This window comes from Ascidia mentula, chromosome 2 (genome assembly GCF_947561715.1).
Source record: "Ascidia mentula chromosome 2, kaAscMent1.1, whole genome shotgun sequence".
Lineage (NCBI taxonomy): Eukaryota > Metazoa > Chordata > Ascidiacea > Phlebobranchia > Ascidiidae > Ascidia > Ascidia mentula.
The window spans coordinates 12662254-12684769 of NC_138567.1; the positions used below are offsets into that span (position 1 = coordinate 12662254).

Sequence of the window (22516 nt, forward strand, 5' to 3'; positions counted from 1 at the left end):
AGTTTGTTAAAACACAAGCTTGAGATGCTAATCCATCTTAACGAGAACAAAGAAAATGTTGTTTTTCGCGCGGAACGCCTTGACATGGCAACTTTTATCAGTGATTTTGGTGAAGTCAGCAAAGAGACCTACGCACATAACACAGCATAGCAAGTTAAAATGTGATGTATTGCAGTATGTTTTATTAGAAAGTAAGCATTTTAGCGCGTTGCCTTTAACTATTAATAGGTGTATATATGTTCAACCTCTTGTATTGAGGCTTTTAAAAGCAGACGTTTTTGGGAGTTTACTTAGTGGCCGATATCAAATATTTTGATGTTCATTGCAAGGTAACAAGTTAGTTTAACTTTGTATAATCTGATCGACATGTAGTTGTGCATCGGAGAGTCACGTAAAACAACACCGAACACTTCCACCCATCATACAAATATTTGCCACTTAACTCAATCGGATATTGAGCAACGACGATGCCTCGGAAAAGTGAATTATTCACCGAAGATCCGTTTTACCTTCCCAGGTAAGCTGTAGTTTATGTAAGTAATAAATCCACGCAATATTTGCGATATATCATGAGGTTACAAGCAAAAACTTTAAAAAATGAGGTGGTATTGCAACGTTTTACTTTGCGTAGGCTGCGGGTCTTCAACAAGTTTTGTGCGTAAAGAAAACTTGTGCTTGGTGTTATCTGTATTGCGAACATGGCATTGATTGACATTCATCCCCTTCAACAAAAGGGTAGTAGTTGACCTACCGGTTCCGCACATTGGTTCAGAGATTTGTTTGGACAAAATTACCCCACGGCACAAAGGCAATGCCAAGTGCGCTGTTTTAAATCAACCCGTTTTTGTATCAATCCCCTCGCTGGGAATATTAAATGGATTTCAAAGCATATGACTGCCAGATGTCAAATCGCTTAGGGTTGACTCGCGGCCTCGTGAAAGGGGCCAGGAACGCTCACAATGGGTGTAGCCTTACTCCACAAAGGGCCGTCATTGTGCGGGAAATGACCTAAGTAATCCGCTACCTATTGTGATTGGGGCAAAGTTATGATCCCATTGTGGATTGCGACCTCGCCGCGACTGGTTGTTGATGCTTTGCTTTTTGTTGCTAAAATGCACGGATCTACCCGCTGTTTTGTAAATACGCATATTCCGACCGTGTGGTTCCTGGAAAAGCGTTGCAGGGGTGGTGTAAAGTTTACCAAACGCTCGCCGCTCGGCAAACACAATATCCACGAGTCAGATCTTTTTTACGGTGTTTACTCAATATCTAAAGATTACATTGTGTCGTGAAAGTTTCGTGGAACTTTCATTGTGCATGGAAGCTTTTTCATTGGTGGCGACCTTTTTGCCAATATCTCACACAACATTATTCTGTCATTGACGGGGTCACCTTGCGTTTTCTGGGTTTGTAGTTATGACTAAGTACCAAATATGTGCTTACGTGTAAACAAAATAGACTTTCGAACCGACACCTTCCCGGTGTTTGAGATATTCGAATCTATATATGTTTGTTTATGATTAAGTGATTGGACCAATCTTTGATATGTATTGATGTGAGCAAATGTATGTGTTTAAATCGCACCACCAAGGTTTTTACTTTAAACAGGTTGAACAGCTCAAGAACTGTGGAGCTAACGAACGTAATTATATCAAACGATCTTCCCTGATGAGTGTTAATCAAACATTTACATATGCTAAATATCACGATTTTCCAAGTATGGCAAAAAAATATCTGTGTTTAATGATTAACCGTCCTTTGTCAAGTCTGTCTTCAAATCATGACAGATTTTTTTGCCAACGCTTCCAACGTAAGGCTTCAACATCCAGCTGGACAACGCTAAATAAAAATATTATGAGGTAAATTACACAGCGAACAAGCCCTCTGGTAAATTTACAGCTGCCCAGGGAAAGTTCTCCAAAAGTTTTAAGAGGCTCTCGCCGCTTAAAAGCTTAACACAAGAGCGACGCCTGTTAATGGCACGCTTATTCACTCGACTTTATACGGTAAAGAGAGGTATTATACGGAATATGGAAGCGTTATGTCGTTAAATGCGAAGAGCTGTACAAAACAGGAACCCACTTCAGTGCCATTGGACTTAACATGAGTGGTTTCTGGTTTAACGACAATTGATGTTTATACGTTGAACTGTGTTGGGATTTTATAAATGAGTTAACAATTGGGCATCTTTTCCAATCGTTTTGCCAATCTAAAGATGCAAAAATGTTTCGTAACTAGAATTATACCCACAAAGCAGTGTTTCCAAATTTTTTGGCCCGCGGAACTGAAGTTGTTTTTTTGAATTCTATTTCACATGTATTTTACCGAGTTAATTAAAAATAAAGTGTCACAATCTTGATTAATGATCGTAAAAGCTTACGATATCAAGCATACCTGTTTGTCATATCGTTACGGACCTCAGTTTAGGAAACCATGACCTAAAACGTTCGAAGTTCAACTATAGGATCCGTTTATTTACGTGTAGATGTAAACTCTTTAACGGGTTTAAGAATCTTGTCATTGTTAAAGGTTTTTACACCTGAAATTATCACGGTATTTAACTGCATGCAGGTACTGCGGATACCTTCCACAGTATAAGTACAGGATCGGAAAAACGTACGGTCGCCACTCTGTGGAAATTCTCACCGATGAAACCGTCAACAAATCTGGTCAGTACGTGCTCTCATCCACCGAAGCAACTTATCCCGCTGCGTTGGATGAGCGGAGGTTAACTCTCAGGTCCCGTGGAGATAGTTGGGGAAACCAGAACTTGACCGAGCAAATGATTCCAGGATATACAGGTGGAAACGATAACTTTTGCCGGATGTTGTAATGTTAGATCGTGGGGTTGATCAGCAGTTACGTAAATGCCCATTTCTTTGTAAATAATGCATTTCTTCTCGTTTATGCGTTATAGGTATTTGACTGTTAATGTTGGTGTTACTAAAATATGTTTTTCGAAGTGCCTTTGTTTGCATATGATTGGAAACAGTGTGTCTGAGATCCGTTGGCATTAGTTTGCAAATACTCAGGGGATACCTGATGCTTACTTTTCCATGTAATGTTGTTCTTGTCGCACTCTTCTCCTATCTTTTTGTTAAGTCAAGCCGAAATCACCATCTTTTTCTCTATCTTTAATATAAATCAGTCTTTTTTAACATTTTGCCATTTTCTCGTTAGCTTGGTGGCGCTGTTTTGTTTTTGATGCTAAAACTAATTTTTACTTAACTCTGTAGTCCAACAAAAAACTGGGTAATGTTCTATACATACAGGATGAGAAACATTGGAATAAATGAAGAAAATTTAAAAAAAATGTGTTATTAGGTTATATACCAAAGAAGCAACATTACTTTGCCAACACGTACGGAGAAATGTGCCGAAGCGCTTTAAGTCATCACGAAACAGAACAACAGGATATCAAAGGCAAACAACGTCAACTTAAAAAGGTCTTCGCTCTGCAGTCGGGAACTATTCGACCAACGACTGACGAAGAAAAATCGGTAATCTTATGTCCAAGAACATAGTTGGGAGTGTATAAAAACGTGTATAAAAAAGCGTAGATCTTCCACTGACGACTTGGTCTGGAGGTTAAGTGTGTACATGTTAGTCTTGATGTGTTTTATTGATGCTAATCACTACGATTACTCTTGTTGTTTTTAGAATACTGAGGATGCCGCATATAGGCGAAATATATATATTCAAAAAAACATCTTGCTTGGCTGATTAAGTGGAAATCTAGGCCAGTCCTAGTTATCACTAGTTGGGAGAGTGTACACTCCCTTTACAAACATATAGTTATGTCGTGGATATAACTGCTCGTTTTGCGAATGTTATTAAAATGAAAGAACTTAATTGAGTTTTACGGTCTTCGCCACTTTCTTTGCAGTTGCTGATTTCACGACACACGACTCCCTTGAGCCCTCAAGCGAGAGACGCGAAACGTTATCAGTCGCCACAAGAGTTCAAACCTTACGGTTCTCCCTACTTTATGGAGAACGAGAACCCGATGAAGTGGTTCAAATCCGGTAAACTTTGATGATCCTTTTTTGTACTTGTCAGATACTTAAATGGGTCAGGGTACGCAAATGGGTCAAAACTAGTTTTCTTTCTGAAAATCCTCTTCAAACTGGTAACATACCAGGCCATTTGTCCTTTACTCAAAGCTCGTTGCTTCATACAATAATATTTATGTTACCTCCATAGGTTACACTGGTTTTGTTCCACGGACGCGGGAGTTAATTTCGCTCGGCTATCCCGTCCAAAGCAAAAAAGGCCTCACTCTTTTCAACGAGGCCGCGCAAACACGTGACCAGAGCGCTGACGTCGATCAACTCGAACACGTCACAAAACCGCGGTCTCATCCGAAAAAGGACAAGACCATCATTTACCCGTCGAACATCGGCATGGTTCCTCATTACACCGGCTACATACCAGGTAATGGCGAATATGCTTTTATTTACGCGAAAAGTCATCAATTACCTGAGACTACATAAATACATTTATGTGACAATTGGCAAAATTTACCGCTTAAAATAAATACATGTACCTAGATGTTATGCAGCATACTAATTCACTTTAAATTGTAGAATTTCCCTCAGTCTTGTTTATGATTTGTAAATAGCCCTTCCTCAGGACATTTAACCTTAAAAATTCCGAATCTGATATTTGCTCGTGCAGGATACAAATACATGATCGGTCACACTTATGGTCAACACACTCACAACACCTTGAAGCTCCCTCCAGCGGCAGGAAACGGCGGCAGATCTCTCACCACGGCTGCGTAACGATTTCTATGTTTCAATTCCAGTTTTGCGCGTTTCTGTATCAGGCTTTCGGCACTGTACCATGTATTGCATATAAATTCTACTTTGTGCTGAAAAATAACCTGGAAAAACGAAGCATTTGTCTTGCCTGGAGATAAGTTTTATAAACTACATTCTATGTTACCTTGCGTGTCCACCAGGGCGATGTACTTTATTGCGATTAGTGGCGCCCAACAAGATATGTATATCTTATTAAACTGTGGTTTGTTAAGGTAAAGTGGAATGCTATATACGTCATGCATATCTATAATCAATTTTCAAGCATTTTTTCAGAAACACATCCCAATTTTTTGGACTGTCTAGATTTGTATTGGTTTGACCATTTTGATGCTCGAAACATATTATTTACGTATAACTATAGCCTATATAACCAAGACGTTCTATAGATAGTTAATTCAGTTGGGCCACAACTAGCCTAGAAGCGACATATTATGTTCTAGATATTGAAGAATAAATTTATAAATTTAAGATAGTGATATTATACAGTTAGCAATGTTTATTCTCATATTTTCTGTATTCTATAGCCTTACTGTTTTATCGTTGTTACCAATTTATTGTTAGTTGCTTAACGTACACCCTGTATCCTAGAACATTGAAAGGTATGCGCTTATTTGTAAAACCCAGTTGTTGTTGCGCTAGAATAATTTGCAACGTTCTTCTTTTTTGTTTCAAAACGTTGCACAAACCAAATTATTTCCAATAAAAATTCACCAAGTATGTTTTGTACAGTTATTCGTGGTTAGGGGTGTGTATGGTGAAATAAATTTTTAGTGTACGTCCAATATTACTTTATAACTGCCTGAAAGACTCCCGTCATTAGAGGCGCGCCAAGTGACCTATTACATTACTCTTTTCGTTATTCAAGGTATTTTGTTTCCAAAGAAGTTTTACTGTATTAGGATGCTTATGTATTAATGCGCGCGATTTCGATCATACTTAACGCTGATTCTATTGATCGAACTCCTCGACCGATGCTGCAATTTTTTTTTTACCACACCGGGATTTGAACCCAGGATATTCTGGCCATGAATCCCGATCAGGTTTTCTTCTTGGTATACTGGTCGGACGCTTGACCAATGCTGCTAATCAATTGCCTGCCTTAAGTTTGATATATAGCGTCTCGCGTGTATTTTTTTGATCAAATTGCGACCGCACGGTGGCAATATTTGTCCGCTTATGCACAATTATGTATGTGCGGGCGATTGACAGTACTGACCAAGCTAGCATAAAACCTCATCAGGATTCCTGGGTTCAAATTCCGGTGAGGTCATAAAAAAATATTAATCGTGTCAACATCGGGCGAACACCCGACCTGTATATCAGAAGAAAACCTGAGTGGATTGCTGTCAGGATAACCTGGGTTCGAATACTCGGTGTGTAAAGCGCTCGACTCACATACATATAATATACACGAAACCCTGATCGAGATTCTATGTTACGGCAAAAACTACGAAAACAAAGTTGAGCAAATGAGAACTCCTGTCAAGCTATTTAACTACACAATAAGTCGAAAATCTTGGTATAAGGTAGGTGTGCATGAGCTCGACGTTGGCGTTGACAAAGGATCTGTACAGCAAGCGCACAACCTCACATCATACATCCGGATTATCATGTATTGATTAATTCGCGTCACCGATCAAGTCACGCGTCTTCCGGAACTATGGGTTCCGGCTTTCTGCATCGTGTTATACGTCTCGCGATTAATGTAAATTGTCATGTATTTCATCATGCTTATCGAAACCAGTTTCACAAGGTAGTTGGACGCTTTGTGCAGGTTCGTTGGTTATGTGGCATTCCTGAGTATTTGATATGGCGTGGAATGGCCATTCAGTAACAAACACGTGCCCCTCTGTAAGCTACAGCGGACGTTAGGAATTCCAAAAGCAAACGTTTTCGCCCAGTAGATGTACGTAACATACTGGCTTTCCCCACCACCAAAACACATTCCTTTCCGAAACCCAGTGACGCGTATCAATTTTATGTTGTCTTTTCCCAAAACGATCACAGCATATACTAGACTTCCAGAGTTTAACGCTGTCAAATTATCATAGTTTACCATTTATATTTTGCCACGCCATGTAGGTTAAATGTTTTCAGACAGAAACCAAAATGCTTGATAAAATGCGACATAATTACAATGCTTTAAAATGTCATTGAATATATGGGACACGCGACTTGGCAGATTCCAAAAAACGGCTTCACATTGGCAGGTCGGATCGTATTTTGCATTCAAATGTCCTTTGAACTGTTTGGTTTATATTCTCCTTGGCTGCTACAGCTCGACAGGGTCAATCGTTGGAAATCCCCTCAGTGGTGCGCGCTGTTTTTCGGAAAGTATCAACAATGCCTGACATGACATTGCTTCCGTTGCAAGAAGAACAGTCGCCTTAAACATGCCTTGGGAGGTTTTTTTTTTACTCAAAGGCAAACCTGAGCTGAAAAGTTTCGTTCGATATAAGAGCATTTCATAACCCGTGGTATAGAAATAAGAAAAAAATTAAATTGTTGTTATTTTGTCACGGTTGTCATGAATAGTCGTCATTGTTTGTGATTGATATTTGAGTTATCTGGCATCAGTAAAGACCCAACCCGGTTGACATGGACACAAAATTTCTTTCTATTTTCGTCCTTTGACAATATATTGGTGGTTGGCTGTGACTGCATCACCACTAAGTGAAACTCAACAAAGCTGCACTGATGAGACATATCAGGCCGTAGCCCTGCCTGCAGCTCGAGCAAAGTGGAAATTAATTAAAATGGGTGATTTTTTGTTGGCGTTCAACTTAATATCGGGGAAATCCTTTTTCCGATTTTCGGAAACTGTTGACAGTGCATCAAATATCTCTTCCATTTGTGTCACAAGCAGTTGTTGCAACACCGTGACATAAGCTGGAAATCAATGTTGGCAAGCAGCGTTAAACGTTCATATTTTGAAATTTTGCGAAATTCTCTCGCTTCGGCAACTTGTTACACCATTTGTGGTGGAAAGCACCAATAGCGAGTCATCATGCATATAATGAGGAAACCTCCGGAGCGAAACCTTACGCAACCCAAGACCACTAATGGTGGTAATATTAAGAAAGAGAAAATCGTTGAAGTCGAAATTTGGGTTTTGCCAGAACATAGGAGAAATAAACACGAGACTCTTTGTGTTTTATGGAAAAGGGATTTTAACTTAAGACCGGCGCCAGACAATAAAGTACAGTTTTGTGTGACGCACTGCCGAGATGGCGACTGCAGAAAGCATTTACAAACCTCTCCGCATGGACGGTTCGGTTCTTCGCTGTGGAAACTAGAATTTTAGCGAGACTGTGGCTGGGCCAAGCAGTATTAGGAAGTCTATTACTTTGAATTACTTACTTAAAAACGCATAAAGTATGATGTCACACCCTGTTGTTTTTTGGATTTGCGAAGCCGAAGTGCGCAGTGTTGGGTTCTGTGAACCACAAAACCTCATTCCGCTTACTTGGGTTTTGCAAGTTTTCCAGGCCATTGATTATGGCTGTAAATACAAATATCGTTTCGCTGTGACGAATATCGCAAAGAATTAGATTGTTGTTGTCAACAGCACGTATGGATTGAGGATATGGGGTAGTCATGCCTCAAACCAATCACTTCCTCCCGGTTAGCTTCCGCCGCTAGTGCCTTTGTACAGCCAAAGCGTGTTTACTTTGCTATTAGCTAGAGGATTCTTACCTTAATCATTGGTTTGCAGCCTGTTGTCGTGTTACGATAGCTGTGCTATAGATTATATTTTAGGTTGAAGTTCTGTTGAATTTGAACAACTGCTGGACAAGATGTTTTACCAAGGTTTGTTATTTTTGTATTGTTTTTTAATACAAACAAATGCTTTTGGCCCTGTAATAGCTCTTCTATTGCCGTTCCCTTGAAAATCTGCAAAATTTATAAGTGATGGGCAAATGAAATATTGGACCTATATTAGACTATACGGATATGGTCACGCGTGCTAAAATACCGCTGCTGTCACAACCGAATGCACAATTGTGACTAAGTTGTCGGTATTTTCAGCACTATCACACATCGAACTAAAGTCCATATCATTTACTGGCGGTTTGGTAATTTTTGTCAAAAAAGATCATCAACTGAAGATATTAACAAAACCCTTTACTTGCTTAACCGGAAATCAATTTGTGACGGCAATTTGTGTAATTGTATATTAACCATTTTGTTGCAAATGTAGGCACAGAGACTGACCCAGTATTGATAAAGGCTGCAGTGAAAAACGTATTGTGGAATAATACTGTTAACTTGTATGTGGGCACTATTTTCCAAAATATAGAATACACATTGCGATACATACAGAGTTGTTTGTGTTTTGCAGAATCCCAGAGGAGTCCACCTCTATACCCAGGAACTACAAAAATTAAGCCCGAAAGTAAGTTTCCAATCGTAACTTGTGCAGCATTCTTGGCAATATTGGAACCAGTTGCGGCTTGTCAGTGCGTCTTGATGATCGAATATGTGCTCGAGGCGAGGATACGAGTTTGCCAAATCATTTCCCGCGCATTGTTTTATGCTGATGACTGATGGAGGCACAGAACAGTTTGTTATTTCACCGGGTTTCCAACAGTCGCTTGAATTTGTTTTTGCCGCCAGTTTTTCAAGTGGTTTTCTAATATCTTATTCCCACATGGTTTCGATGCGTCGGAGTCGGTATATTACAGCCATATTTACAACAGCTATAACTAATACAGATTCATTTTTCAACAAGACAACAAACAGCACTTCCACAAACTCCCACTGAGCGTGACAAACTGCTGTGGTTCCTACCTCACATTTTCAAATGTAATAGAACTTAAACCGAATAAACTCGTTTCATTTAGGTTCCAGGCTGCCTCCAGTCAGCGGAGTGTACAAGGTGAATCAAGCTATGCTAGATGTGGAGTTAAAGTTGGATGTGGACAAGATTCGAGACTACTCCGCGGTGCTAAACACTATCAGCGGAACGGTGCACAACGAATCAAAGCGTCTCTTTCCGTGGTACGTCGATACTGCTATTTCAAAACGTATTTCCATTCTTTACTTTTCAAAGCAAAACTAAATTGACGTATAAAATATGACATGAAGAACTCTGTAAGCCTCTGTCCCATTTTAATATGAAGCGAAGGGTATTGAAGTGTAGCTTATATGTTGATGTAACGTTCATTGATAATTGTTTGAATCAAAAAATGAGATGAAAATAATAAAAATTTCCGAATGTCACAATTTCGATCCAAAACACCTAGAAAATTTGCCAAACATTTACCGGTTTCTGATCTGTCATTTTATTCCACTTCTTGTAGCGTGAGTTTTCGTTAGCAAATTGCTTTTTATTCACGACTAGGTTGAAAACGAACGTGGCCCTGTTTTTCCGTGGCGTCGGAAAAGCCGATGTTGAAAAGGTTCAAGGCGCAGCCAACAACGACACTCTAGTGACATCTAGCGTCATGGTGACGTACAGCGATGGGTCAAAGGTTGGAGGGAAGTTCGAGATGCTGCTTCGACTTCCACAGGACGACGGCGTCTGGACTGGAACCGCTAAGCTAAGCATTGAAAACAACGTTGCTGAGTTCGAGGGTTTGACCAGGAAAAGCTCGGTAATATATAAGCTTCATTGTCGACGTTGGTTTGTAAAACACATGTTCGCAAAATTTGGATAAAATGAACTGTTTTAACATTTTACCGAAAAGAAATATTTTCAACGCGTTTTTGCAGAACGAAAACAGGGGTAGATAGTATATGACGTAATGAGTGAAGACAAATACTTTGTTAGGACTTCTTGGTCACTGTACTAACGGAATTTGCTTACAAGGATTTCCTTTTCAGCTAAAACACTCTTTATTATTACAGTGTTGCCAAATCGATGTCGACAAACGTTTATTAAACTGCGTCTTTATTTACAGTTCTTTAGAGAAGTTGGGTTGGACGTGGATTACGTGGAAAAAGTTGTTTTTCCAACAATCTCTCTCAAGGACTTCAGGGACGCCCCAGGAGACTTGAAAGACAGGAAACTTGATGTGTTTGCTGCTTACGAGGATGCTGGGGTTAAGATTCATTATAACCCCGAAAATAGTAACGAGGTGGGTCTTGTCCAACGCAGGCGCAAGTGAAATGTGGCTGCAGAGACCTGAGTATAAATTCTCGCCCCTCATCAACATCAGTAACAAATAAGCCCCTACGGCTTTAAAAAATTATATAATTATTATTTACATTTTGCGGTGCAGGGTGTACTTCATGCAGTTTAGCTTTTGTAGGTAGCTTCCAATAATATGGACATTAACATTCACTTTAACACGTTGGTCGACAGGGTTGTAGATAATCAATAGAACTGCTCCAAAACCTTCAGCAATATAAGAGAATCCTTGGTATATATCTCTTCACAGATTTCTGACCCGACCCCAGACAATCCATGGACTAAGGATGACATGTATGACGTCATGATGAAGCACTTTGACAAGAGTGACCGTGATTTCAACATCTGGTGTATGATTGCCAAAAACCCACCCGATGAGAGATACATGGGCTACTCCTTCGAGAAGGATGGTTCGCGAGGATTTGGTTTGTTCACAGGGTAAGGTTTCATATCAATAACTAACTTGGCATTGACGTAGTAACAATATAGCTTTATAGACTTTTTTAATGTTTTTGCACTTTAAATCCCAATAGCGAAGTAAAAGTTCTTTCAGCTAACAATTACAAAACGTATGTAAAGTATGTTTGGAAACCACTATTTAAATTTTTGTTCTGCATTGATTCCAGACACAAGTCGTTCAAAGGTTTGTTCGACGCTGATCGAATCGAACAAGCTCACGCCTCGCGTCGCTTCCTGTTCTACTTTGTGCACGAAATCGGCCACACTCTTGGGTTGGTTCATCCCTTTGAAATTGGTAAATAAGACTTCTGTTTACAAACATCAACATTTAATCGAATGCTATTTTTTTTGGACAAATTTTGATCCGGTTTCCTTTAATGTTGATAACTCAAACCCACTTTTACCCAAAACCTGAATGAAGCGCGAAAAATGCATGATACAGTTGGGCGATCCTATAAAGTGAATTAAACTCTGCATTCCAATTCCATCTGTGCGATTTTTCAAGATAATGGGTTATTGTTTGGAACATGACACAATTATTGTTCCTCCATCAGCTTTTCTTAAAATAACTTTCCGACGATACGTAAACGTCACGTGATTTGGTTGCCAGGTAAACCGAACGCTTTGTCGTGGATGAACTATCGGTGGAAGTACGATGCCAAGTATGGAGCTGGGGAATTCTACGACAACTTTAGATATTCCTTCACGGACGAGGAACTGGCTGTGATTCGCCACAGCCCGAACAAGGTAATATACATCAAGTGCCTACTGCGTGTTGGTTTGGGTCAAAGCAGGAGTAACGATATGAAGAACGATATGTTATATGTAGAAACATCACCGGGTTACTACATTGTGTTACTGTAGACACTGAGTGAATCCTAAAAGCACAGTAACGTGTCAGTAGCTTTGTTACCTTAATATACTGCATTACATTTATATTATTATATTTATATAAATTGATAAAGTGAACAAAAATATGGGGGTGGGGAATGGTTGGGTATTTCAAAGAGGTATCGACAAGAAAAAAGGAACCACTGGTTTAGAATATAGATAGGATGTAAGGTGAAATAAACAATATCTGTACACTTGGCGTGCTACATATGTAGGAGCATTGACATAAAAATATGCTGTCACGTCTGCATTACACACGTAGAGATTCTCATGGAGTGGAAGTAATTTGTTTTTATGTTTGTATTTTTGTATTTATTGTAGAAGTTTGCAAAGGCATCCAAGTTGCAAAATGCTGCAAGACAGTATGCGACGGCGAAAACACTTCCACGTCTGATGTCAGAGGATGACGAAGAAGAGGAGGGTGATGTTCCCGAATCAGGAGGACTTCAACTCACTCTGAAGATACGACCGGAACCATACAGTGTGGTAACCATTGCTTTTTTTCCTAAATTACCATGATAAATGCTGTAGGTTTAGAAACGGACGTTTTGCAGCAGAAATAAACAGTTGTAGACTTGTACATTCCAGGAATTGGTCAGTATAGTTTGATGCAGTTGATATATCTTAATAATTGCATTGTATTCAATCTAATTTTTAGTCGCACAAAGGTTAGGGATATCGACATTGTCAGAAGACAGCACCTTTCTCGTTTAGTCCACTGAATAACAACTTCATAATAAGAATGATGGTACTGGTACTTTACATAGCAGCGTCTGCATCAACTTGTCTCAAATTTTAACGAATATTACAAAAATATGGGTAATGACAATCTTTTCATTTGTCTAAGGGCGAACTGATCGAATTGGAAGCGCGGCTGAAGAATACAGGCATGGCGGCGGAAGTTGTTGACGGAAACATGGAACCGGAAGGAGGGGGTATGACGATGTACGTCACCTATCCTGACGGAAATGTGAAGGTGGTTATAAGCGCTTATTTGCTTCCGCTCATGATGTGATGTTGATATGACAACACCTATGAAAAACACTTGCTTTTGAAGTTCTCTTTGATGAAATATTGCAGCATGATCAAATCGAAAACATATGAAAAAGTCTACATTTACAAAAGTAGACATAAAGTGAATAGTAGTAACGTTAGATTTACATAAAATATGTTGAAGTATTTACCTGATGACTATATATAAGTTATGTATTCACTTCTCAGATTTGCGAGTCATTTCTTCACTATGGCGATTCTGCTGCAATGCACAAACAAGTCATTCTTAACCCACCTGGAGAAGAAGAAGGTTCGGACAGATGCAGCCAGCTCATCCAGTTTGGCGAGGGCAAGGATGGGCCCATATTCCATACAGCCGGGAAATATTCCCTTACTGCTGTTTTTAATGGAGCGGAATACTGCGTAATATCCAGTAAGATTTCTGTGTTTGTGGATAGGTATTTAAATGTTTTCAACTAATGTTGTGTTGCATTTTTGATATAGACAACCTGGAGATCGCAGTAGAAGAGGGCAATCAATCGGATCAGAGTGAGGTATGGAATTTAGAAACATTTTTTGTGATGTTTTGATAACACGTTTGGTACAAGACAAAATAGCATACGTTTAATTACAAAGCGTGAACATAAACAATTTGCCTTTGCCAAAACGCTATACCTGGACCTTATGGAAGATATATTTATGATAACACACAGTCTCTCGCCACCTCCAAGCAGGAAACTGTTGTGTAACACGTCATTGTAAAATTTATGCATTATGCAGGTGAATGTGGCTACAATTCTTGGTGGTTCAAGTCATATGCGGTTTGCCAACGCTCTTGGTCACTGGTTGGGGATTTCCAAGGAGGAACCACACAAGCAGAAACTCAAGGTCGGTTCGCTGGTGTCGATGATCGGCGGATTTCTGAGAGGATTCTCCAGAGAAGCAGAAGATGAGCCAGAGCCGAAGAAGAAGAAGATGGCCACCAAGAAGGCGGCACTTTCCAATGACAAAGTTATCAAAGCTACAGAAGATCTTGTGAAGGAATACCACAACGGAGTAGGTTCCCTTCGTGCTGTTTACTAAACGAGTATCCTTGGAATGGCTTAAAAACTACACTGTGTTGTATTTAAAAATTGAATATATTCTCAACTTAAATTTAAAAAGTAAATTTTGAAACAAAAATCTCCACTCAACTTAAATTTTGCAATCTCCCTAAAGGGCACAAAGTTGGAAAACATCAAGTACAGACAGCTTGTATTCAAACGAGGACAGATCTTGAAAGAAATCGGCCAGGACGATAAGGCGAACGCTGAATACAATCAACTGATCGCCGACCTTGTGAAAAGGGGTGTTAAGTATACAGTGATCAAAGCTGCATCAGACGAATGGAACAAAATTTCTTCTCCAGGTTAAATTTAATTGCAATGCAGTTTCATATTTGAATTAGATCGGTGTAAAAAGACCTAGATCAGCCACATTTCCTGACAAGTCGGAGCGCATTACGTTTACACCAATCATGCCATTGCGTGAAACATTGCTTTCAAAGTTGAAACTTTTAGTAGAAAATATTTGTTAATGCACAATTCACAGCAATTCGGTAAACTTGTTTGTTTAGGGAGTAAGGCACCTTCTGTTGACAAAACGTCAAGCAAATATCTTCAAAAGAGGGTCGAGGATATCCTGGATTGGTATCCAACCAAGAAAGTCACAGGGCCGGATCTTAGTTCAATTGGTCACGGAAGGTAGACAATGCATTTTAGCTTAATTCGACAAATCTTTATCTTTTGCCAGTTGGGAGAAACTATTATGTGCTGTTTGACGAATAACGTGTTTTCGTATTTTTGGGACCTTTCTCCAAAGCTACCTCACTGTTTTCTTGTCCCCTTTTCTAATGTGCGCACTGAAGCAAGCCAATTCACCTCATTTAATTATTATTATTTAGTATTATCAAAATAACTTACAAATAGCTACATTCCCAAAGCAGGTCACATTTAAAACCAGTAGTAGGTTTTACTCATTTAAGAATCGATCGTAATACATTTTTTGTTTAAAAAAAAACCATTATAAAAAACAATTTTGTTTTAACTCTTTGTGATTACAATTCAACAGTATGTTTCACAACTTCGATCGCGGGCATTTGGTCAAAGGAATGAAGATTGTCAGGATGCTCTTTAACAAGTACAGTGAGACTAGTGACCTTAATGACGTTCTGGATTACGCCGACACCTTGCAAAAGAGTCACCAGGTCAACTATCACGTCCTCCAGTGGGCGGTCGAGGTCTTTGTGGTTCACTGCCGAGCGGCAAAAAAAGCTGGCATCCTGTGAGTATATCTGTATACCACCATATACCAGTCGTTTAGAACATATTTGTTTAAGAACCACTTCAATATTCTTTAAAATGGGATCTCTAAAATATTTCACAGGTTTAAGTTTTAAAATGTTGTGTTTTGTAGATATCCTACACCCAAAGATCTGGACAAAAGCGCTTTGACCAAAGCCGCAATATTCGAAACAGAGCGAACTGGTCAACCACAGGAGAGTTGGATGAACTACTGGAGGTCAGATGCGGACCTCAACTATCATCACAGGTAAGTTCTTGCAGTTTATTCCAACATATTAACGAGTCACTAATCATATAAATCTTGAACATAACTTACTATTAAATATAAACAAGTTCCAAAATAAGCGAACAACTATATTACGTCTAAAGATATATGTTTTGTTAAATGCCGTCGTTTATAAGCCGTGAGGCATAACAGGTAGATCATACAACATTTTTAGGGTAATACTTCAGCATTGGTCGCAAGAACTTTTGCATAAAAATAAATGCCGAAGCTAAATAAATGCCAATTGTACCGACAAGTCAACAATATGACCCTTATCATGTTTTGTTTTAGACACTGGCACACTGTGTACATAGTTGGACAATTTATTGGAGGTTCCCTTGACTGGTTTGGAGACTGGACTAATACGAGACCAGAACTTTTCCGCCAGGGGGAGCTGTTCGGTTACATGCACACCCAAATGTTGGCTCGTTACGATGCAGAAAGAGAATCGTGGGCCCTTCAGTCTGTGCAGGTTTTTTTTCACCAATAAAGCTTAAATTAAATACCTAGCAAAGTACATACTAGTTTCTCTATGTTTTTTTTTGGATTAATCTTGAGCATTAACCAAACGCATATCAGAATGTTATCAACGAATGAGAACTCGATGTTTTCCTGTTTGCATCACTTTTTTTGAAGAACTGAATTCACATACACATATATCAAGTGAATCTAAAAAACTAAAATACATCTTCTTGAAATACTTGTTTCACTAATATAATATAACATAAATGTGCATTTGGCATAGAATTGGAATTCCTTGAATCGAATAACAAAAATTTAGTTTTTAGCTCATATTAATAGCCTATATATTTAAGTTTTTGAAATTCACTAATTTTCTTTTTTCCCCTCAAGGCATGGCAGTTTGGCGACTTCGACCCTGACGGTTTCAACGCGGGTTTCGAATTTCACAACGCCCCAGAAAATTTTAACGTGTCTCCTCGTAACCCTGGAAGTTGGAACCCAAGCAATGTCACTCGTTTTGAAAGTATCCAAAATCGTATTCGCGCTTCTATTCGCGACGGCATCCTTCCTGACGTCATAATTGGTGGGCAGACGTACAGGCAAGCACGTTTACTAGTGTTAATAGATGTTGTTGTTGTCTTCAAGTAAACCTAGTAAGTTGCTGTACATATTCCATCAGTGTGCAGATACAATCAAACTTATGTTACACATGTGCCAAACTTTTTTTCGCTGCGTCACAACTTCCAACTTTATTTACAAAATTATTTAAGTAAAACTCACTTCTACCAATGAGGGACCTCAATTACTGATACATTTTTCTGACTCTCTGTTATTGTTAAAATCTTTTTAAAGTCTTCTTTGCTTGTAGAGTTCCCATGAACGCTAACTGGGCTGGTCACGTGATCGAAGCTTCATCACAGACGTGGTCTTCGCTCGGTAGCATCCACAACAATGGTCATATGGTGTTCAGCAGCATGTCCAACTCGGTAATTCAAAAACAAAGCTTGTTGATGAAAATATTTCATGAAAATGGACAGTGGGCATCCATTTGTAATGCACGACGAACAACATAGTTCAGAAATTTAATGCTTCCATGGCGGAAAACTATTCCCAAAAAGTGTATTGAATTGCATAAAAGCATACCACTTAACACTTTTAAATTCTGACGCAAGTTCCCCACAACATTATACATTACGTTTATGCCAGAAGATCAGTACATTTTTAATTGCAATATGCCTGGCAGCAACAGGAATTTCAACTTTATACTTTGTTTGCTCTAAGTTGCGACATCAGCTGACTAATTTGTAGTCAAGTGGTATTTAGTTCTCACGAATCGAATTGGCGGTCATTTTCAATGTACAGTTTCGCCAACAAGTAATATCTGGTAATATTATTTTAAACATATATCTTCGGTTATTTACTCAAAAACATAAAGAAATTATTCAATGCAATTCATTTATTAACAGGGGTCGAGTTACATGGGAAGCACAGCAACTGCGATGCGCGATCCGATATTTTATCGTTGGCATAAGCACATCGACGACCTCTGGCAACGTTTTGCACAAACCCAATCGACAGAACTGGCCGCCGATGCACCAGACGTCATCATCCGTGAAAATGACATCATCATGTCAACAAACGCAAATCCGCCAAGAGGGTATCGTAGACCGTTTCAATTATGCTGTCAGTTTGTCCTTGAGTTTAAATATTATAATTCACAAATTACAATGATATGAAAAACCAGTAGTATTGTGTTTAATTAGCTTAAAGCGGATATTAAACCTAATCAAAATATTTACCAGCTTCGAGGATTCGTGGAGCACCGCGTTTGGTTCAGATGAAATGATCACTCACCTGGGGCCCGCGCAAAAGCGGTTCGAATGGGACAACAAGATATCTCACGATCCGTTTTATTACCACATCCGCTTTAGGCGTGGATCGTCAACTGGTGAGTTCGACAATCTGTAAGAACAAAAACCTGCCAGGTTGGAACAATTGATCAAAAAATTTATGTTCTTGTGAATTTTGTATTTACATGGGGGATATTCCATAATAATGTAGTACTTCCAGCAGCAGAAACCACGAAAAATCTCTGGCTGTAGAGATAGTTTCTAAAACACTTACTGCTACTGCACCCAAACAATTTGCGAATTACCTAAATTTTAGAAACTGTGAAAGGCACATAAGCTTGAAGCACAGAAACACAGTGATCTTTTGTAAATTTAGGAATATCCGCACAGCCTAGGCACAAGACCGCCTCAAACAGATAATTTTCAAAAGGTTGAACTTCGCCCAATTCTTTTAACCTATGTGATCGTTTATGGCCCAGGCCTTCTCAACTTGACCGTTCGCATCTTTATCTGCCCTGCCCGATATGTGAATGAACGGAAACGTTGGATCGAGATGGATAAGTTTGTGTATCAGTAAGTGGAATAATACTTTCTCCTATCACAGCCGAAACTTAAAATTTCAAAAATAAGGGTTGTTCTACCGATTTCTGGATATTGTTGCAATACTTCCGCGTTCTATTTCAGATTGAGAAATGGTCAGTCGAGCGCTGTTATCACCAGACCTGATCGTCACTCCTCCGTCATCAAAAGAGAACCCTCCGAAATGGCAGGAGATATTGAGTCTCAGTTCATCACAGTCCAACCAGGCCATTGTGAGTGTGGTTGGGCCTATTCCATGCTGCTCCCAAGAGGCACTGCTGTAAGTATTTTACTGAGGAATAAAGCGCATACATTCAGCAAACCTTTACAATCTCCATGTAAGATTTAAACCTAAACACTTTAAAATATTTAATTCGTTGGACACGAATCCCGATTATAAACATTAAATCTCGACAAACTGCAATTCTAAACAGGCGCAATTTGCATTAACTTTTTTGACATAGGACGGTGAGGAGTGGAGATTGTGTGTTTTCATCAGCGACAACAACGTGGATGGAATAGGAATTAGAAGCAGTTGTGGCAGCATGAGTTACTGTGGCGCCAGTGGGGCTTCTTACCCAGATCAACGTGTCATGGGTTATCCCTTCGCCAACAACATAACGGTCAATAGCAGAGACGTGAGTTTAAGCTATTTTGACGTAGAGGTAGCGTGATTTCAACTATAATACTACTTAATAGGAATTGTTCCTCTGGCACTTAAATTATGAAAGTGTTTATTGTAACCAACGTTTCGTTCATCATCCGGCGGGACTTCCTCAGGATTATGTTGCAACGATTATTGTCGTTGGTGGACAAAACGTTGGTTACAACAAACACTTTCATTACTTAAGTGCCAGAAGAACAATTTCTGTTAATTACTATGCCTGGCAGCAAGAATAGCACTACATAATATCACTGTTATGAAGGTGCCTATAACGGATGCCATGACAACTTTAAATAATGCGGCTGTGGCACCTTTCACCATAAGAAATGATGTAACTGTGACGGTACCGCCCTCTATGGTGGATATATGGACGGCGTGGACCCAATTGCGAGTCAATGATGGAACAACCCGAACTGGAACATCAGTCACATTTAAGTATGTCCGGAATTATCGTAACCAAAACTTAAGGAAATTTCCGTATTGGGTAAATGATACACACCTACGAAATATAGGTGGTTTCGACATCAAATGTATTGCCTGCAAGACACACATGGTATATTTCTTTGGTTTAATTAATATTATTGAGATGATGCGATGGCATATGTCATTATGCTATGTATCGCAAGAAAGGTGAACAACCAATACACGATTAATGCAGCACAAGCCGCCTTTCTGGAAGAATGCGTGTTCTTATCGATGACACCGCCCGTATCGCCGACATCTTTCGTGGAGTCGCTGTACGTTTTCAAGGTCGTGGGCCTGGGGGCGGTGCTTACATGGTCCGGGAGGCAGCCATAGCCGTCCGCAGGGGCAACACTAACAACATTATCGGAGGATCATATTTCTTGACTGTTGGAGGCCAAACTGCGTTTGCTGTACCCGAGTATGGGTTGGTCACCGACGTCGTAACCGAAATTAGGTAAATACAATCAGTTGGTGTGTATGAGGCAAAAGTTAAACATGTATGGCAAGCAGCAGTGTTTGATTCACAAGGGTCATAAAACAACTATCAGTAGTTAATTCTATGATCTATTTGATAAAAGTGTGTAGTTGGAACATACTGAGGAGAACGTTTGGAATTTTAAAGTTGTCAGATCTGTTCAACAAACGCTATGAAATATTTGTGTGCAAAATACTTGGAATTGATTACTTTTGAATAGAAAAGCCAAAGCTAATATGCTATTAATCTTCTTAACTAGAGTAGACGTTTCGAGCTACATGCAGCATTGTACCGAGGTAGACATGCAACTGAACGGGCAGAAAAAGAACAACAGCACAAAGCAACATGTCAGAGTCACATCACGTGACAACAGAACCTACAACACGGCTGTGGCTTGACATATGTCAACTGACGACGTCACTGTGTTGTTGGTGCTGTTGTCACGTGATATGGGTCTGGCGTGTTGCTTTTTTTGCCCATTCAGTTGCATGTCTACCTCGGTGCTCTGCTGCATGTAGTTCATTCAATTATAGTACTGATGATGAACGCAGATGGTGTTGAAAACGTCTACTCTACTTAAGATGTTAATAGTATATTCGACTCGGCTTTTTTATTCAAAGTATCAAATATATTGAAGCTATTTGAAACAGATTGTGTTTCAAAAAAAACTGCCCAAAAATAAAAATCAATCGAAGCAATAAAATAAACCCGCCTATTGCACCAATACAGATCTCCAGTCGAGGACCTGTTCGTAACTTTCACTCTGGAGAGCCCCGGGTGCTTTTTGCGTGGGCCCAGAGGCATGGGGACCAGCACGTACATCATCCGGAACCCATCCGGAGATTCGGCCATCTCTAATGACTGGGATAGTTTGAGAAACGTCCGAACATCTCGTTCTGTATATTGCGTTGGTGGTGTTCTAGGACCCAGGGCGTAACGACAATCATGGTGTTTGGTTCGTGCATATATGTGATCAAATGCAACCTGTAGCATTCTGATTTGTTTTGCATGATTATGCATTGTAAGGAACAGTACCGCAATTGCTATCCAAGACCAATTGCTATATCATAGCTTCGCACTGTATTTTACTGGCTGCCCTAATGCTTGTACAGCGGATCATGAATGTATCCAAGTAGCTACGAAAATATTAGAAATTCATGTAATGATAGTAAGCCGTAATGGTTTTCTTTTGTGTCTTTTTTTTCTTTATTTGACATGGTCTTTCACCTTTGAAACAAAAACTATTTCTGATAATTAATCTGTATCTTTCTAAATTTATGCATGCATCCACTAATAAATAGACTGTAAAACGAAATTGTGTACTTTGTGGGCTAAAATTTTCCCATTTTTTTTATGGTAACATTTTTTTTTGTTTAACACATTTAACATGTAAGCAGTTCCGCTATTCGAAAATAAAATATACACGGCTTTGGTTCTTGTTTTCAGCGCAGGTTAACAGTTAGGAGGTTGAAAAAGATTGGCGTTCGTAGACGTTTTCTGCACTGGTACTGCAAACGACTTTGCAGGACTGCAAAACAACCTAACTAAAAACGTGTTTATTTTAGCAAAAAAAAGTTTACTTACATATCGGTACATGAATTTCATTAAATTATTTTTTATATCTATTGCAGTTTGCTACTTACGATGTTTAAAAATGTGAGTTCACGCGTTGGTTTGAAACTGTTCTGGGTTTTGGACAAACAAGATTTTCTACTTGAGATGAAATGCGATAAAGTGAAAGTCATGGTAAACAAAAATGCACGTTGAACTGAAACAAGTTTAAAACATGCCCAGCAGTTCTGAAAAAAGACGCCCAATCCAATGTTAGAACTATTGCCTACATGTTTACTTGGTTAAAGCAACTAATTTGATCATTCACCAACTAATTTACAATCATTCCATTGTCAGAAATCCAATTATCGTTGTTTCGGCTTACTATCACAAGATGAAGCCTGGCCATTTTGGGATTCACCTATTTGTATGCTCCTTTAACCAAAAAAATCAAGTTTTCAGAAACATTGGAAGTAATTCCTTTCATGGAAACAGTACAGACGACGGAGAGACAGCAACATTCGAAGATTTTTTAAACATTCTTGAAGCCTATGCACAAGTCCG

General features: G+C 39.3%; 2 protein-coding genes across 2 annotated transcripts; both read left to right on the forward strand.

Annotated features, from left to right (window-relative positions):
• The first annotated feature begins 332 nt into the window (after positions 1–332).
• Positions 333–5530, forward strand: LOC145889219 (ciliary microtubule inner protein 2B-like). Its single transcript, XM_082980121.1, has 6 exons — positions 333–517; positions 2572–2801; positions 3325–3500; positions 3887–4025; positions 4204–4434; positions 4678–5530. The coding sequence occupies exons 1-6, from the start codon at positions 468–470 to the stop codon at positions 4782–4784; spliced, it is 933 nt and encodes a 310-aa protein (XP_082836247.1). The 5' UTR covers positions 333–467; the 3' UTR covers positions 4785–5530.
• Positions 5531–8494: 2964 nt separating this feature from the next.
• Positions 8495–21827, forward strand: LOC145888405 (uncharacterized). Its single transcript, XM_082979143.1, has 28 exons — positions 8495–8633; positions 9166–9219; positions 9668–9824; positions 10168–10420; positions 10727–10903; positions 11207–11394; positions 11583–11710; positions 12026–12162; positions 12628–12792; positions 13154–13282; positions 13528–13732; positions 13804–13853; positions 14080–14355; positions 14518–14707; positions 14915–15041; positions 15409–15621; positions 15754–15888; positions 16198–16378; positions 16759–16967; positions 17237–17354; positions 17835–18025; positions 18171–18316; positions 18698–18791; positions 18903–19077; positions 19262–19435; positions 19724–19896; positions 20120–20380; positions 21131–21827. Exons 1-28 carry the CDS (start codon positions 8621–8623, stop codon positions 21336–21338), a joined length of 4527 nt encoding a protein of 1508 aa, XP_082835269.1. The 5' UTR covers positions 8495–8620; the 3' UTR covers positions 21339–21827.
• The last annotated feature ends 689 nt before the right edge of the window (positions 21828–22516 follow it).